This window comes from Bubalus bubalis, chromosome 1, assembly GCF_019923935.1.
Source record: "Bubalus bubalis isolate 160015118507 breed Murrah chromosome 1, NDDB_SH_1, whole genome shotgun sequence".
In the NCBI taxonomy this organism is placed as follows: Eukaryota; Metazoa; Chordata; class Mammalia; order Artiodactyla; family Bovidae; genus Bubalus; species Bubalus bubalis.
In genome coordinates this window covers 19,066,575-19,084,256 of record NC_059157.1, presented here as the reverse complement: position 1 = coordinate 19,084,256, position 17,682 = coordinate 19,066,575, and the positions used below count along the sequence as shown (strand labels likewise).

Sequence of the window (17,682 nt, the reverse complement as noted above, 5' to 3'; positions counted from 1 at the left end):
ATCTTCTAGTCCACTGGGTTACCTTTTCCTCAAACTTCTGTTTACCTGGGGTTCTTCCTTCCTCTCCCCAGAAATCTATTGCCTTCAGTCTTTCTCCTCCTCCAGTTAGCTCTCTGATTGAAAACATAAATATTGAATTTAACATGACTTCTGGGTGCTGTTCAGAATAGTTCTAAGTGGCAAAATATCCCCCGCAAAAGAAGAGAGGATTATGGAGGTGAACGGTACTGAGAATGAATCTGGTGTGGATATACCTGTTGCTATGAGGATAAATCTATGAGAAGTATAATTGAGCTTGTAGCAGGGTCTACTAAAATATAACTTTTCTTAAAAATTATTTTATTGAAGTGTAGATGATTTACAGCATTGTGTTGGTTTCTGGTGTACAGCAAATTGATTCCGTTATACATATATAAATTTATTCTTTTTCATATGCTTTCCCATTATGGCTTATCACAGGATATGAATATAGTTCCCTGTGCTCTTCAGTAGGACTGTATTTATTCATTCTATATAGAGTAGTTTGCATCTGCTAATCCCAAACTTCCAGTTCATTCTTCCCCCACCTACTCCCCCTTGGCAGCCGTAAGTCTGTTCTCTGTGTCTGTGAGTCTGTTTCTTGTTTGTAGATAAGTTCATTTGTCATATTTTTAGTTTCCGCATATAAGTGATATATGGTATTTGTCTTTCTTTGATTTACTTCACTTGTTGTTTAGTTGCTAAGCTGTGTCTGACTCTTTGCGACCTCATGAACTGCAGCATGTCAGGCTTCCCTGGCCTTTACTATCTCTCGGAGTTTGCTCAAACTCATGTCCATTGAGTTGGTTAGTATGATAATTTCTAGGTCCATCCATGTTACTGCAAATGGTATGATATCATTCTTTTTTATGACTGAGCAGTATTCCATTGTATATGTATATATGTATATATACACACACACATCCATTCCATTGTGTGTGTGTGTGTGTGTATGTATATATTTATCATTTCTTTATTTAGGGACATTTAGGCTGTTTCCATTTCTTGACTATTGTAAATAGTGCTATATTAAACATTGGGCTAAAACATGAGTTTCTATTTTAAAAAATCAAATGGGATTTTATTATATGAATGTTGTATACACATAAAATCAATGATCAAGAACAGCTTCAAATAACCCGTGGATGGCCCATTACGTTAGGAAGCCTTGTGTTGCACTGTGGCCTGGTTTCAAATTTGCAGCACTGCCTAAGCTCAATGTCAGATATCTCAGTTTGCAAAGATCCTTTGGCTCTCTCTGTATAAATAAACGAGACTTTTTTTTTCTCAAAAATGATAATCACACTATTTGTAGATTGAACCAAGGACATGGGTAGAAAATTTAATGGAAGGGATGGAAGAGAAACAGGAGTTAATGTTGATGTTTCAGGTGCTAATAGGTTTAGGGGAAATTAATAAGTTCGGTTATGAAGACATAATCTATAAACTGCTAACATAATGTCCATGTTTGGTGTAGGTACAAAGAAACCAGCTGAGAAGAGAAATTCTGGGAAAGGGATACTGGGACAAAGAGTGATATATTTGGATGGGAAATTTCCACCTTGGAGGGTGAGATATTTAAGCAGATGTTTCTGACTCAATTGCAGATTTCCAATCGGAAGTTGAATATGGCAGTAAGTAAATTGGGTGGTGCTAGTGGTAAAGAGCCTGCCTGCCAATGCAGGAGACGTAAGGGACCGAAGAGATGCGGGTTTGACCCCTGGCTTGGGAAGATCCCTGGAGGAGGAAGTGGCAATCCACTCCAGTATCCTTGCCTGGAGAATCCCATGGGCAAAAGAGCATGGAGGTCTACAGTCCATGGAGTCGCAAAGAGTCAGACATGACTGAAGTGACTTAGCACGCTCGCACTGGAGACAGACACTTAGCAGTCATCCACACAGGGGTGATGCTTAAGGCTCCGAGTAGATAAGGGAGAATGATGACAATCCCGTTGATTTTTATAATATAAATCTTTTCATTGCCTTCTCCTCTGGTGTGTAGCCCATTACTATGTCTCTTCTGTGTCCATCTATTTTGGTTTAGCTTATGTGCTCACAGTGGGTAAGAATGTGTCTAACTCACTTTGAACAGTACACAATTCAATATCATTGCTAAGCAGGCTCTCTCTCTCTTTCCTTTTTTTAGTATTTATTTTTAGTTATTTGGCTGCATCGGATCTTAATTGCGGTATGCAAATATCTGATCTTGGTTGCAGCATGTAAACTCTTAGTTGCAGCATGCAGGATCTGGTTCCCTGAACTGGGATCCAATCTGGGCCCTCTGCATTGGGAGTGTGGAGTCTTAGCCACTGGACCACCAGGGAAGTCCCGCCAAGCAGGCTCTTAATGTGTACATTTCTCATCCAGATCTGAGTTGGTTTGACCTGGGCTTGGGGAGGGCAGGACCCAGCTCCAGGACACAGATCATGGAGTTAAGTATGAGCAGAGAGACAGGGTTGAGAATTAAAAACCCACTCAAAAGGCAGCGCTGTTGTGAAGGTCCTCCGAGGAGTCAGAATCCAGGCAGAAGACCATCAGAGGGCAAGCAGAACAGGTTATAAAGGGACGGCAGAAGCTTTAATGAGTAAGGAGGAAATAGATAACGTGTGATGGTTTTCTCTGAGCTCCTCCACCAGGGACATATTCCTGAGTGTATGATTTCAGAAGCTCTGACACACTCTCTGCATAGTTCACCCAGTATCTCGGGCTTTGGAGCATGCATCCGAACGTGTACCTTCCCACATGTGAATTAGTGTCTTTTCTTAGTCAGTTGTGATTTTGACCATCTGCAAAGTACTAACTTGTAAGCATCTCAATGGCAGGGATGTGTGAGAAGCGCCCCTGCCAGCCCCCTTCATGGTCTACCCTGGAATCCTTGAGGAGCTGCCCCAGGCCTCCTGCAACCTGGGTTGACTGAAAGCAGGGTCCACTGGGTGCCCCCAGAATCAAGGACTCATTTTGCTAATACTAAACCGAGGACCTCTCCCTCGCTGTACCTTTCTCCTCCCCCACATCATTCTCTTCGTACCCCCAGGCAACCTCCTCACTCCCCAGCCCTCACCAAGCAGGCTCTTAACATGCACATTTCTCAGCCAGAGCTGAGTTGGTTTGGCCTGGGCTTGGGGAGGGTAGGACCTGGCTCCAGGACACAGACCACAGAGTTGAGTGTGAGCTGAGAGACAGGGCCCTGGAGGAGGATGTTAGAGAAAGCCATCGCATGTTATCTCTTTCCTCCTTACTCATTAAACTTTCTGCCCTCCCTTTCTGACTTGCTCTGCTTGCCCTCACAATCCAGGTCTCCTCCGGCTGGGTTTGCAGCTTTCTCTGACACAGCACTTTCTCTGAAAAACCCTGCCTCAAGCTAAATGGCCCCCAGGCTGAGAATCTCTGCACTTTTGCGCAGGCAGGCTTGCCCAGTTCATCCCAGAAAGAGATCTGGTCCTTCTTGTGGTTGTCCGCACTCTTGGCTCTGGCCTGTTCATCCCACATTTCTGACATCCTTGCCCCACTTCCTCCACTATGAAGGAGAGTGAAAAGCTAAAGGTTGAAACACTTACATACTGTTTTAACAGGTATATGATCATTAGCAAATAAATATAATTCAAGTGAATGAATAAAAACAGCTCACCTTTGGGTGGATATAGCTTTGGGGTTAAATAGAGACTTTTTTGCGTAAAATTAGAACCAGTTGCTGTGTTTTCAGAAAAGGCTTTGCTTCGCCAAGCAAATTGGCAGAGATGTTCTTGCAATAAAAGGACTACATCCTAATATCTTTTCCTAGCTCCAACCTATAAAATGCGGTCTCTGTGGCATTTCCCAACATCAGGGAATTATAACTTCCTCTCATCACACCACCAACGTTGCTAGGAACAGAAAGAGACAAGCCAACATCTTTATTAATTTTTTTGAATAAGTTGTTACTGTACACATGTCAAGTGTTAGAAATTGGGCTAAGCACTATGAGAATTACAGCTGCATAGCTGCTCTGATCCCTGGTCCTCAGGCACTCACAATCCAGCGGGGGACACCAGACAGGTGCATTTAGCCACACTACGAGGCAGTGTGTTGTAACTGCCGTGGGAGTGAGTGGGGAAGAGGGGAGGGAAATCATGTGCCGTGGGTTTTCAGAGGAGGGAGAGAGCATTTCTGGCTTAATAGTGGAAGTTCAAGTTGAGCTTGCTTTTTGCTTATTCAGTAACTATTGACTGGATGTCTCTGAGGAGGACTGGGGACTGTGCTCATTGCTGGGAAACACAAGAGTGGGCAAACAGCCACGGCCCCATGGCTCCCATGAGAGCCTAGAGAGAAAGTAGACCTTAAAAGATCATATAGTAAGGGGGGGGGGGTGTGTGTGTGTGATGGATTGGGAGATTGGGATTGACATTTATACACTATTGATACTATGTACGGAATAGATAGCTACTGAGAGCTGGCTGTATAGCACAGGGAACTCTAGTCAGTGCCCTGTGGTGACCTAAATGGGAGGGAAACCCAAGGAAGAGGGGACATATGTATACGTGTAGCTTATTCACTTTGCTATACAGCAGAAGCTAACAGTGTAAAGCAATTATGAAAAAGTGAAAGTTAGTCACTTAGCCATGTCCGACTCTTTGTGACCCCAAGGACTATAGCCCACCAGGCTCCTCTTTCTATGGAATTCTCCAGGCAAGACTATAAGGGGTTGCCATTTCCATCTCCAGGGGATCTTCCCGACCCAGGGATTGAACCCGGTTCTCCCACATTGTGGGTGGACTCTTTACTGACTGAGTCACCAGGGAAGCCACTATACTCAGTATTGATTTTCCTTCCTGTGAAGAGCTTGTCTCAGCCCCTTCCTCTTCCTCTCAGGAGTGAGTGGCCAGAGAGCAAGCATTCTCATGGACTCCCAGCAACTAAACTCCAATTTTAAAAATCACACAATATATAATAATAACTTATGGTAAGTTGAAGGAAGGAAGTTGAGGGAGTTAAGAGGGCTCAAAGGAGGGGGTCAGGTCAGGGAAGAATTCCCTATGGAAGGGATGTGACAGCTGAGATCTATAAATGAGTAGGAGTTAACTGGGGAAAAAAAGAGAAGAAAAGCAAGAAGAAAGGAGAAGGGAATAAGCATTACTCTCAAAGGGAACAACACATGCAATGTTCTTAATGTAAAAATAAACGGCAACTTAAAATGTTTGAAATGCCCTATGTAGTGAAAATAATAGGGAAGAGGGAAGAACAGGAAGAGACTGGAGCCAGACCACTCAGGACCTGGGGAGATAAGCACTTTGGTCTTGATCCCAAGAGCGATGAGAATCTACTGAAGGAATTTAAGAAGAGAAACAGGACTTCCCTGGTGGTCCAGTGGTTAAGACCCCACCTTCCAATGCAGGGAATGTGGATTTGATCTTTGATCGGTGAACTACAAAAAAAGAAGAGGAGAAACAATCAGATTCATCTGTTAAAACACTCTTCCGGCCACTTTGCCAGGAATGATTATTTCTAGAGCTGCAGGGTGGGTGCAGAAGACAGTTCTGCTACAGGCAATTACACTGGTCCAGGCAGTGGGTGACGATGGCATGGGAGGAGAGAAGTGGGTGGGTGGGGGAGATAGGTGGGAGTACAAAGCTGGTACCAGTTCTTAGTAGTGGGTTGCAAGAATATGGAAGCCTTTATTCTCAATTCTGATTTTCCTTCCTATAAAGAGTTTGTCTCAGCCACTTCCTCTTCCTCTCAGGAGTGAGTTGCCAGAAAGCAAGAGTTCTCATGGACTCCTAGCAGTGACTGAAATGAACATGCCCCTTGGGACTGTGATGTGAGTGGATCTGCTTTCTATGTAGCTATCTGGCCCTCACACTGAATTCAATCCTCAACTCTATCAGTAAAGCCAATCTCCTGATCTTCATACGTCCTCTTCATTTTATTTCTCAAGTTTTTCACAACTTAGGAAGAGAGATGCTGTTTATCAGGGAATCCTTTGAAACTTCCAATAGACTAGAGATGGGACGTCCATAATGGATGAATCAGATTTTGACAGAAACAGAAGGGAAAGCAGATATGAGAAAAGCCTAAGGAGAGAGGAAAATGATAGAAAAGCCTACAAGGCGTGAGGGTGGAGAAGGGAGTGAACTAATCTGGCTAAAGCTAAAGATCTATGTGGAGAAGTTGCTACAATCAGGCTGGAAAGATTGGATTAAGATTATGGAAGGTTCCGAGGGATGTGCCAAAAATTTTGGACTTTATTCTATAAACAAAGGAAAGTCATTAAGGTTTTCAAGCAGGTGGCCTGAGCTAAACAGCTTGTGGTGTGTTGGGTAGGTTGAGCATGGAAACTAGTTAGGAAATTATTACAAAGTCCTGAACTAGTGTGGAAATGATGAAGAAGAAGCAAATACAGACATGTGAAGGAAGAATTCGCAGGTTTTTCCTAAAAGATGGGATGTGATGGGTGATAAACAAGATGAATTTAAGACAGCTCCAGGGTGTGCATTCTGAAAGCAGAGAGAACAAGAGTACCATGTGGATGTTGGGAAGAAAATGATAAATTCAATTTTAGACACCCCAGGAAAGGGACAGTTGTGGGAGACAAAAGACCATGAGGGACAGACAAGTGGGTGCATCAGCATGTGGAGATGGCACTGAACCTCTATCAGCTAAGGGCATCTCCCTCCCCTATGGTTACAAAGCGCGGTTTCCCAGGTCGGGGGTCCTCAGGCTATTGTTGGTCTAGAGGGCCTTAAGCATTTACAAGCTGAGTTTACCTTCCAAGAATGGGAGAAGACAGAAGACAGTTGCCTCGTCCAGATACAGGAATAAATTTTATTTAATGGGTTAACATTTAAAAGTCAGGAACTGATTTTCAGCAAAGATATCCAGCCTGAAGGGGGAAAGAATAGCGTTTTAAATGAATAGTGCTAGGAAAACTGGATATCAACATTCCAGAGAATAAGACTGTACCTTTACCTTACATCGCATATAGAAATTAACTCAAAAATGGACAAAGACCTAGATTTAAAAGCTAAAACTGTAAAACTCTTAGAAGAAAACAGAGAGGCAAATCTTTGTGACCTTGAATTTGGCAGCGGTTTCTTTAAAATAACACCAAAAGCAGGCAACAAAATAAAAATAGATAAATCAAACTTGATTAAAATTAAAAACTTTTGTACCTCAAAAGACATTATCAAGAGAATAAAAAGACAGCCCAAAGAATGAAAGAAAATATTTATAAATTGCATATCTGACAAGGGTTCAATATCTGCGTTATTTATTTATTTGGCCACACCATGCAACTTGTGGGATCTTAGTTTCCCAATCAGGGACTGAAACTGTGCCCCCCGCAATGGAAGCAGAGTCCTAACCAATGGACTGCTAAGGAATTCCCTGGGTTATATTTTTTTAAATTCCCGGAACTCAACCACAAAAAGATAACGGAGCTAATTTAAAAATAGGCAAAGGATGTGAACAAACATTTCTCTAAAGAAGATATGCAGATGGCCAATAAGCACATGAAATGATGTTCAACATCACCCGTCATCAGGGAAATGCAAAATCAAAACCACAGTGAGATAGTACTCGATACCTGCCAGGATGGTATAATAAAGAATGAATCCTTGTACATTTCTGATTGGAATATAATATGGTGTAGACATTGGAAAACAGTCTGGCAGTTTCTTAAAAAAGTTAAACATAGAATTACCAAATGATCCACCAATTGCACTCCTAGATGTATACCTAAAATAATTGGAAGTAGGGGCTGAGGTATGTACACCAATATTCATAGCAGCATAACTCACAATAGCCAAAAGGTGGGAGCAACCCAAGTGTCCCTCACAGATGAATGGGTAAACAAAATGTGGTATAGCCATACGATAGAGAATAGCAGTCAGCCTTGAAAAGGAATGAACTTCCGATGTATATTACAGCATGAATGAACTTAGAAGATACTATGTTTAAGGAAATAAGTCAGATACAGAAGGACGAATCTTGTATGATTCCACTTAGATGAGATACCTAGAAAAGGCAAATTCACACAGACAGACGGTGGACTAGGGGTTACTTAGGCGTGAGGGAATGGGAATGGGAAGTTACTGCTTAATGGGTACAGAATTTTGTTTGGAGTGATAAAGTTTTGAAAACAGTGGTGATGGCTGTTAAAATGGTTAAAATAGCAAATATTCTTACCACAAAAGGCCAATAATAGTTGAATGCAATAATTATATTTTTATTTTAAAAATTGTTTTATTTTTTCCTTTTTTATTTTTAGTTGGAAAATAATCTCTTATAATGTGCTAGTTTTTGCTGCAGTAATTTAACTGTCCTTTACTGACTGCTGTCTGCATGCCAGGAGCTTTACAAGTACCATCCAATGTTATCTTCGTAATAGCCCTATAAGGGAGATGCTATTATTATCCCCATGTTATGCAGAAGGAAACTGAGGCTAATAGAAGCTAAATGATTTTCCCAGAGTCACCAAGCTGGTAAATAGTGTGAAAGTAAAATGATTTCAAGTCACTTAGTTAGAAGTTAAAAGAATTCTGCTTTCTTTTGTTGCTGTTACAGTTAAATTTTGTATCTAGAAATAATATTTCTAAGAAAATAATGTTAATAAGACTATAATTACTTCTAAAAACAAAGTGGTTTTAGAACAACAGTGAAATACCAATTTCTGCCTCTTTAAAAAAAAAATATCTATTTATTTTATCTGGCTGCATCAGGTCTTAGCTGCAGCATGCAGCATCTTTTGTTGCAGAAGTGCTCAGGCTCTAGAGCACTCCAGTTCAGCTGTGGTACCTCGAGGGCTTAGTTGCTTCAGGGCATGAGGGAGGTTAGTTCCCCAACCAGGGATGGAACCATTGTCCCCTGCATTGGACTCTTAACCACTGGACCACCAGGGAAGTCTCCCAATTTCTGCGTGTATGTTAGTCACTCAATCCTGTCCAACTCTGAGACCCCATGGACTACAGCCCACCAGGTTCCTCTGTCCATGGAATTCTCCAGGCAAGAATACTACAGTGGGTAGCCTTTCCCTTCTGCAGAGGATTTTCCTGACCCAGGGATAGAGAACCCAGGTCTCCTGCATTGCTGGCAGATTCTTTACCATCTGAGCCACCAGGGAAGCCCAATTTCTGCTTATTTAATCGAAAAGATGTAAACCTGTATAATAGCTGCTGTTTTTGAGGATGTAATGAGTTGAAAACCTTTGAACAGCAATCTGGTAATGTAAATCAGCCATTTCACAAGATATACCAGAATACTAAACACTCATTTTCAAAGTCGTTCTACTTTTGGAAATGGATTCTAAATGAGATTCTACATATATAGAGAAAGTTAACTATGCAAAGGTATTAACTGAAGCATTGTTTAAAAAATGGTTTAAAAAAAAAAACAGCTGTACCGCTTGATACAACCCTGGGCTCCTCAGGAAGCCCATATTATTTCTTTTTAAATAAAATGTTTAAAATCCTTATTTTTATAAGATCCTTATTTTTATAAGATCCTTTTTTTTTAAGATTGAAAAGGGTAAAAAAAATTGAAAACAGTCTAAACTGCTCAAAAATTTTTGAATACATTATTATATATTTATTCAGCAGAATATTGGAGAAGGAAATGGCAACCCACTCCAGTGTTCTTGCCTGGAGAATCCCAGGGACGGGGGAGCCTGGTGGGCTGCCATCTATGGGGTCGCACAGACTGAGTCAGACACGACTGAAGCGACTTAGCAGCAGCAGCAGCATTTAGCAGAATAAATTTCTTAGAATATCACATATAATATTTGAAAGTACCTTTTTACAAGGTTGTTTTAAAAGTTAGATTAAAAATTGGATGTCCATTATGAGTGTAGTTCAGAAAAAAATAGTATACAGAAGAGAAAAATAACTTTAAATAAATAAACAAAAAATTTCAAATGAGATTATCTTTCAGTGGTGGAATTCTATAATGTATGGAATTCTTTTATCTATTTCTCATATATTTTAAAATGAGCATATATTACATTACAATTGTAAAATAAACTTTAAAAAAAGTATAGTTAAAAAGGATCAAATTCATATTCTTCTTCTGGATTAGTGAGTGAAATAAAAGATTTTATTTTCTCATCTTCAAAGATGGTATGTTCTTTCTATCACATCTTAAGAGCTCTGGTGTGATTAAAAAGACTGATAAATGACCAAGAAATCATGGGTCATCAACTACAACTCCCTGAGGAATGAGCAGAAAGCCCTAAGCCTTGAAGTTAGCATTAAACTAATGTAAAAAATTAGTCATGTTAATCCACCCAAATTACATACATGGTACTTCATTTATTGCTTAGTTATGTAAAGACTCAATACACCAATGCAGTGAAATTGAAACAAGTTTTAATAACAAACAGCAATGGAGGTTTCACTAAGTGAAGCAGAGATACGACCGGAAAGATTTTGAAATGATTAAAATATTACAAAGAGCTGAAGACAATGCCAACACAGGGAAAGCCCTTGGCTGATTTATAGCCAGATCACCCCCTGTTGGGGTTGGCATGTGTACCTCGGGTGACCCTGGAAGAGACCTGGCTGAGACATGGGACAGAGCTAATGATTCCATCAAGCTGAGACCAGGGTACAATTAGATGAACCTTTATCCTAAATGGACATCACACATTTGTGATTCTGTCCGTGTAAGATTTTATTTCTACCTCAGGCTCTGTCCTGTGTCAAAATTTGCCAGTGATTTTTATGAATCCCTTGACGATTTTACACAGATCCAAATGATGCCTCTGACTTCTTAATATCCCTATTTAGCCATTAGATTTTGATGGATCAATTTAATTTTTAATATTGAGCATATTCTATATTTTAGACCAGGGAGTATAAAGCCATTCGGCAGTTAATGAGTTTCATCATTACATACAAGCCAATGAATGGTGTCTTATTTAACCTGGGCAAACATTAACAACATACCCAGAACATTTTTTAAAAACACTCTATGGCATATGGCAAAGTTTCATGGTAGATGTGAGAAAAGAAAAGGAAGAGAGAATTGACAGTGGGGAGGCCAGAAGGAGACACCTCCTCAGCCTACTCTTTTACTGGAAGGAAGTTCTGTGGGACAGGGGAGGCGGGTGGGCACGGAGCAGACCTCCTAGTTGTATCCATCTTTCCTATAGATTTATCACAGTGCCTGAGGTGCTACCATTACCGTTTTCCCCTGGAATCTTGAAAGCTAATCATGTTTATGGTTCTGCTTTGAAGATTGCAAAGCGCCTCTGAGAAGACTTCTTTTCTAATACCTCCAAGCAGGCGCTCTAACCAGTTGATCGAGATTGACTGGTGGACCTTTAATGGAAGAGGTTTGGGTTTCCGTTCTGCCTCGCCACTTACTGAGAATGACCCGGGGTGGGTTATCTTCTCCAAGACTCAGTTTCTCTAATTATAAAACAAGGATAATAATATTTACTTCGAAGGGCAGTTGTAAGGAGAAAACAGATGTAAAATAACCACAACAGATGCTACCTGGGCTTCCTTGGTGGTCCAGTGGTTGGGAATCCACCTTCCAGTGCAGGGGACATGGGTTCCACCCCTGGTCTGGGAAGATTCCACATGCCCCAAGGCAACTAAGCTTGTGCACCATAACTGCTAAAGCCTGTGCACCCGAGAGCCCGCGGCAAGAGAAGCCACTGCAATGAGAAGCCCACACAGCCACAAAAACCCAGCGCGGTCATAAATAAATAAATGATACCTCTTTCAGCACAGCCACGTGGGTCAGTGGGAAGCTCTTAGCTCCTGACTTTCAGCAGCTCAGATCACGAGCTTCTCCAATAGAAGAGTTTTTGATCTAGAGGCCTCCAAACTTGGAAAGGTGGAGATATGTTTGTGTAATAAAATGAGATACTCAGACACACACACTTTATTTTTGTGGTTCAGTCGCTAAATCATGTCCAGCTCTTTATGACCCCATGGACTGCAGCATGTCGGGCTTCCCTGTCCTTCACTGTCTCCCTGAGTTTGCTCAAATTCATGTCCATTGAGTCGGTGATGCTATCTAACCATTTCATCCTCTGCCACCCCCTTCTCTTTTTGACTTCAATCTTTCCCAGCATCAGGGTCTTTTCCAATGAGTCAACTCTTTGGATCATGGAGCCAAAGCTCCATGTATTGGAGCTTCAGCTTCAGCATGAGTCCTTCCAATGAATATTCAGGGCTGATAATACTACAAGGAGAACCAATCAGTCCATCCTAAAGGAAATCAGTCCTGAATAATCATTGGAAGGACTGATGCTGAAGCTGAAGCTCCAATACTTTGGCCACATGATCCAAAGAGTTGACTCATTGGAAAAGACCCTGATGCTGGGAAAGATTGAAGGTGGGAGGAAAAGGGGATGACAGAGAATGAGATGGTTGGATGGTGTCACTGACTCAATGGACATGAGTTTGAGCAAACTCCGGGAGATAGTGAAGGACAGGGAAGCCTGGCATGCTGCAGTCCATGGGGTCTCAAAGAGTCAGACACGACTGAGAAACTGAACAACAAAGCTTTAGGATGGACTGGTTGGATCTCCTTGCAGTCCAAGGGATTCTCAAGAGTCTTCTCCAACACCACAGTTCAAAAGCATCAATTCTTTGAAGCTCAGCCTGCTTTATGGTCCAACTCTCACATTCATACATGATTACTGGAAAAACCATAGCTTAGACTAGACAGAGCTTTGTTGGACCAACACTTTAGAGACTGTGATTCAGGAAGTCTAAGAGGCTTTGGAGGTCAAGAGTATAGATTCTGGAGTCAGACTGCCTGACTGGGTTCAAATGCCAGCTCCCTGGCTTACTGTGTGCCTGTGAGCAAGTCATCCATCTTCTCTGACCTAAGTCTCTTCATCTGTAAAATTGTGATAATAACAGTAACCTACCTCAAATAATTGTTCATGGGATAAAATTAGTAAGCGTGGGGTAGAGCCTAGCATCTGAGATGTTTAAAAAGCAGAAGATCATGAGATGCAGCTGAGCTAAAATCACTTTGCTACAAAGCTCTTTTTAATTAGCTTCCAACCACTGGCCCTTAATGTAATTTCAGAACTAGAAACAGAAGATTCGGGGACATCAAAGAATAATTTTTGGCAAATGACTGGTCGCTGACAAGGAAGATAAAAATGAGGTGGCATTGCTTTTTGATCACGCCTTATATGGACACATTTATGCCACACTGGGCAACTCTCAAGGTAAACCATTTACGTCAAGAAGCACAAAGTCGAAAGATTGGAAGGAAAACTGAAAATTACAGGATTGCACTTGACAAATCATAAGTAAATTAATCATTGCCAGAAATGTTTAACACTGCTTGAGTTGGACACTGAAAGTCAAGGGAAGAAGATATACCCATCTTAAAATGGAGAGAATTCCATAAATTAGATCCAGATGCATTAAGAGCTTCATACTTGTATATTACAAATAGACCAGCTCCTCTAAGAGTCAGAAATGGAAAGTAGACAATATGTAGAGAGGAAATTTCCGTACTTTTAGCAACTTAGTATGTTATCCATACTTCCAAAATTCAGAGACTCTGTCGGGCATTTCTTACAGCTTCTCTTCCTTGCTTTTTAAAATTGCCCTTTCCAAATTCCTTTCTCTTCGTCTTATGTGCCATCATTTACTCGTCTAAGCTGCTATAATATCAAAACCCATCGAAAACCATGGCATCTAGGTATTTACACAGCATATTTTAATTGAAAACTTTTTGTTGCAATAACTATAGATTTACATGCAGTTGTCTGAAATAATACAGAGAGTCTCTCTATCCTTCATCCAGTATTCCCTAGTGGTAGCACTTGGCAAAATTATACTATGGTATTATGACCAGGTAATTGACATGGCTACAATCCACTGATCTTATTCAAATTTCCTTTATTGATACTCATTTGTTTGCATGCCTGTGTGTTTATTAAGTTCTATACAATTTTATCATCTGACCAGGCTCATATATCTGCTACCAGAGTCAAAATACTGAATATTCCAACACCACAAGGATGCCCCTTTAAACCACATCCACCTCCTTCCTGCCCTACCCCACCCCCAGCCCCAAGTCCCCTACCCTGACATCTATCTTTCTCCCATTTCTAAAATTTTGTCATTTTTTGAAATGTTATGTAAATGGAATCATCCACTGTGCAACCTTTGGGGACTGGCTTTTTTCAGTTAGGACAATTCCCTGGAGAGTCATTCAAGTTGTCCTGGGTATCAGTAGTTCATTCCTTTTTATTGCTAAGTGGTAGGAAAGATGTTCCACAGTTAACCTGTAGGAGGACATTTCGGCTGATTCTAGCTTCTGTCTATTACAAACAAGACGTCCATGAACATTCATGCTCAAGTTTTTGTGTCAATATAACTTTTCCTTTCTCTGGGATAAATGCCCAGGAGTACAATTGCTAGATCATAAGGTAATTGCATGTTTAGCTTTCTGAGAAACTGCCAAAATGTTTTCCAGACTGGCTATATTTTTTACATTCCCACCCACAACATACAAGTGATCCAGTTTCTCTATAGCCTTACAAGCATTTAGTGCTGAGATTTCTTAATTTTAGTCTTTCTGGTAGAGGTGTGGTGATATCTTGTTGTAATTTTGATTTGCATTTCCCTGAGGGCTAATGATGTTGAATATCTTTCATGTGGTTATTCGCCATCTGTATATTCTCATCAGTGAAAGATCTGTTTGCGTCTTTTGCCCATTTTCTGATTGACCTTTTTTTATTTTGCTGTTGAACTTTGCAAGTTCTCTGAGTGTGTTTTATATACTAGTGCTTTGTCACACATGTGATTTGCAAGTACTCATTCCCAGTCTGTAGTTTATCTTTTCATCATTTCAACATGGTCTTTTGCAGAGGAAATGTTTTCAATTTTGATGAAGTCTGCCGATCTATTAGTTTTTCCATTTATGTATTGTGCTTCTGTGTCAAGTCAAAGAGCTCTTTGCCTAGCCCTAGACCAAGATTTTCTCTTATGTTTATACCTAAAATATGTTACAGCCTTACATTTTACGTTAAATCAGTGATCCATTTTTAGTTAATTTTTGCATAGGTGTAGAGTTTAGGTCAAGCTTTGTTTATTTATTTTTTGGCCTCTGAATGGCCAGTTGCTACAGTGCTATTTGTTGAAAATGTTCTACTCCCTCCATTGAATTGCTTTCTCACCTTTACCAACAATTATTGACTGTATTTCTGTGGCTCTATTTCTAGAATCTTTATTCTCTTCCATTGCTGCATTTATATCTCTACCTTGATTACTGTAGGGATACAGTAAGCCTCAATATAGGTGAGTGATTCCTCCACTTGATTCTTGCCAAGATGGTTTAGCTGTTTTAAGCCCATGACTTTCTTTATAAATTTTAGAATAAGCTTCTCTATGTGTGCAAAAAAATCTTGCTGGGATTTTGATAGGAATTGTATTAAATCTATAGGTCAGTTTGGGGAGAACTGATACTTTAAATATGTTGGACTTTCTAGCTATAATCACAATATGTGTATTCATTTATTTAGATCTCCTTTGATTTCTTTCACTGAAGTTTTGTAATGTTCAGCATACAGATCATGCTTTATGTATATTTAAATATTTTTCCTTTATTTGAGCGATTGTAAGTGGCATTGTGTTTTAAGTTTAATTTCTGTAAGTCTACTGTCAAACTGAAATGCTATAGTATTTTTGTGTGTTGATCTTATATCCTAAACCTTTGCTGAACTTATTAGTTCTAAAAGATTTTTTTTGTAGACTTCTTGAGGTTTCTACATAGACAATCATGTTGTCTGCAAATAAAGGTAATTTTATTTCCTTTCTACTCTGTCTACCTTTTAAAAAAATTTGTTTTTCTTGCTTGTTGCAATGGATAGAACTTCCAGGACTATGTTGATATGAGTGAGAGTAGACTTTTTTGCCTTGTTCCTGATCTTTTTCTTTAATTATTTATTTTTATTTTATTAAATTAAAAAAAAAATTGGCCATGCCACGTGGCATGCAGGATCTTAGTTCTCCAACGAGGGATCAAACCAGTGCCCCCTGCAGTGGAAGAGCAGAGTCCTAACCACTGGACCACCAGGGAAGTCACTGCTCCCTGATCGTAGAGAGCATTCATTTTTTCATCACTGTGTTATTAGCTCTAGGGTATTTTGTAGATGCTATTTGTTAAGTTCACATATCTCCCTTGTATTTCTAACATTCTAAGAGTTTTATCATGAATCAGTTCTGGGATTTACCAAATTATTTTTCCTACATAAAGTTGATACGGTCATACAATTTATTTCTCTTCAGCTTGTTGATCTGGTGCATTATCTTTATTGATTTAGAAAATTTTTAATTGGAGTATAGTTGCTTTACAATGTTGTGTTAATTTTTTCTTTATTCTTGAATGTTGAACCAGCTTTGTATACCTAGAATAAATCTCATTTGGTCATGGTTCATAATTCTTTTTCTGAGAGATGTTGTTTTGGTTTTGTTGTTGTTGTCGTTGTTTTGTTTTTGTTTTGAATAGATTTTTGAGTTTTATTGAAATCTTACATGAACAAGAAATTGGAAATACAATCACATCAAAGAACAAATTGTCACGGCTTTGACGTTTAAGCCAAACAAATTTTGTAGGGCAGGTTTCAAAAAGGTGTGAAGTTATAACAATTTAAAAACACAGTTGACCTACTTCTAGGAATGCAAAACATACAATCATAGGTTATTTTCAATACAAGAAAACTTAAATTTGTTTGCTTTTAATTTCTTCAAACTACTAAGACAAAGCACTAGCTTGTATTTTTATTTGCTTTTGTTATCAGGGTTCATAAAATTAGTTGGCTTCATAAGATTAGTTAGAAAATGTTCTCTCCTCTTCTATTTCCTGGAATACGTTGTATAAAATTGGTCTTAATTCTTCTTTAAGTGTTTGGTAGAATTCTCTAGTAAAACTATCTGATCCTGAAGATTCTGGGGGGCAGGGTGAGATGGAGGAGGAGAAGGGTAGTTTTAAAAAACATATATATTTTTTTAGAACAGTTTAGATTCATAGGAAAATTAGATGGTACAGAGAGTTCCCATGTATCCAGTTCTTCTGTTATTAATATCTTACTTTAGCAAGGTGCATTCATTCTAACTAATGAACAATACTGATACATTAATATTAACTAAATAGGGGACTGGAATGCAAAAGTAGGAAGTCAAGAAACACCTGGAGTAACAGGCAAATTTGGCCTTGGAATACAGAATGAAACAGGGCAAAGATTAATAGAGTTTTGCCAAGAAAATGCACTGGTCATAGCAAACACCCTCTTCCAACAACACAAGAGAAGACTCTACACATGGACATCACCAGATGGTCAACACCAAAATCAGATTGATTATGTTCTTTGCAGCCAAAGATGGAGAAGCTCTATACAGTCAGCAAAAACAAGACAGGGAGCTGACTGTGGCTCAGATCATGAACTCCTTATTGCCAAATTCAGACTTAAATTGAAGAAAGTAGGGAAAACCACTTGACCATTCAGGTATGACCTAAATCAAATCCCTTATGATTATACAGTGGAAGTGGGAAATAGATTTAAGGACCTAGATCTGATAGATAGAGTGCCTGATGAACTATGGAATGAGGTTCGTGACATTGTACAGGAGACAGGAATCAAGACCATCCCCATGGAAAAGAAATGCAAAAAAAACAAAATGGCTGTCTGAGGAGGCCTTACAAATAGCTGTGA

The 17,682-nt window shown here is 39.7% G+C and overlaps 1 protein-coding gene across 2 annotated transcripts in view; it reads left to right on the top strand.

Annotated features, from left to right (window-relative positions):
• The first annotated feature begins 1,549 nt into the window (after positions 1-1,549).
• RBPMS (RNA binding protein, mRNA processing factor) overlaps positions 1,550-17,682 on the top strand; it is a 244,006-nt gene continuing 227,873 nt past the window's right edge. Inside the window, exons 1-2 of one of the 2 annotated variants that reach the window (XM_045164264.1) lie at positions 1,550-1,587; positions 5,734-5,811. In XM_045164264.1, coding sequence (XP_045020199.1) covers positions 1,565-1,587; positions 5,734-5,811 — 101 coding nt within the window. In that variant the 5' untranslated portion in view covers positions 1,550-1,564. The remainder of the gene's footprint in view (positions 1,588-5,733; positions 5,812-17,682) is intronic. The other variant, XM_045164271.1, reaches the window with a different exon arrangement.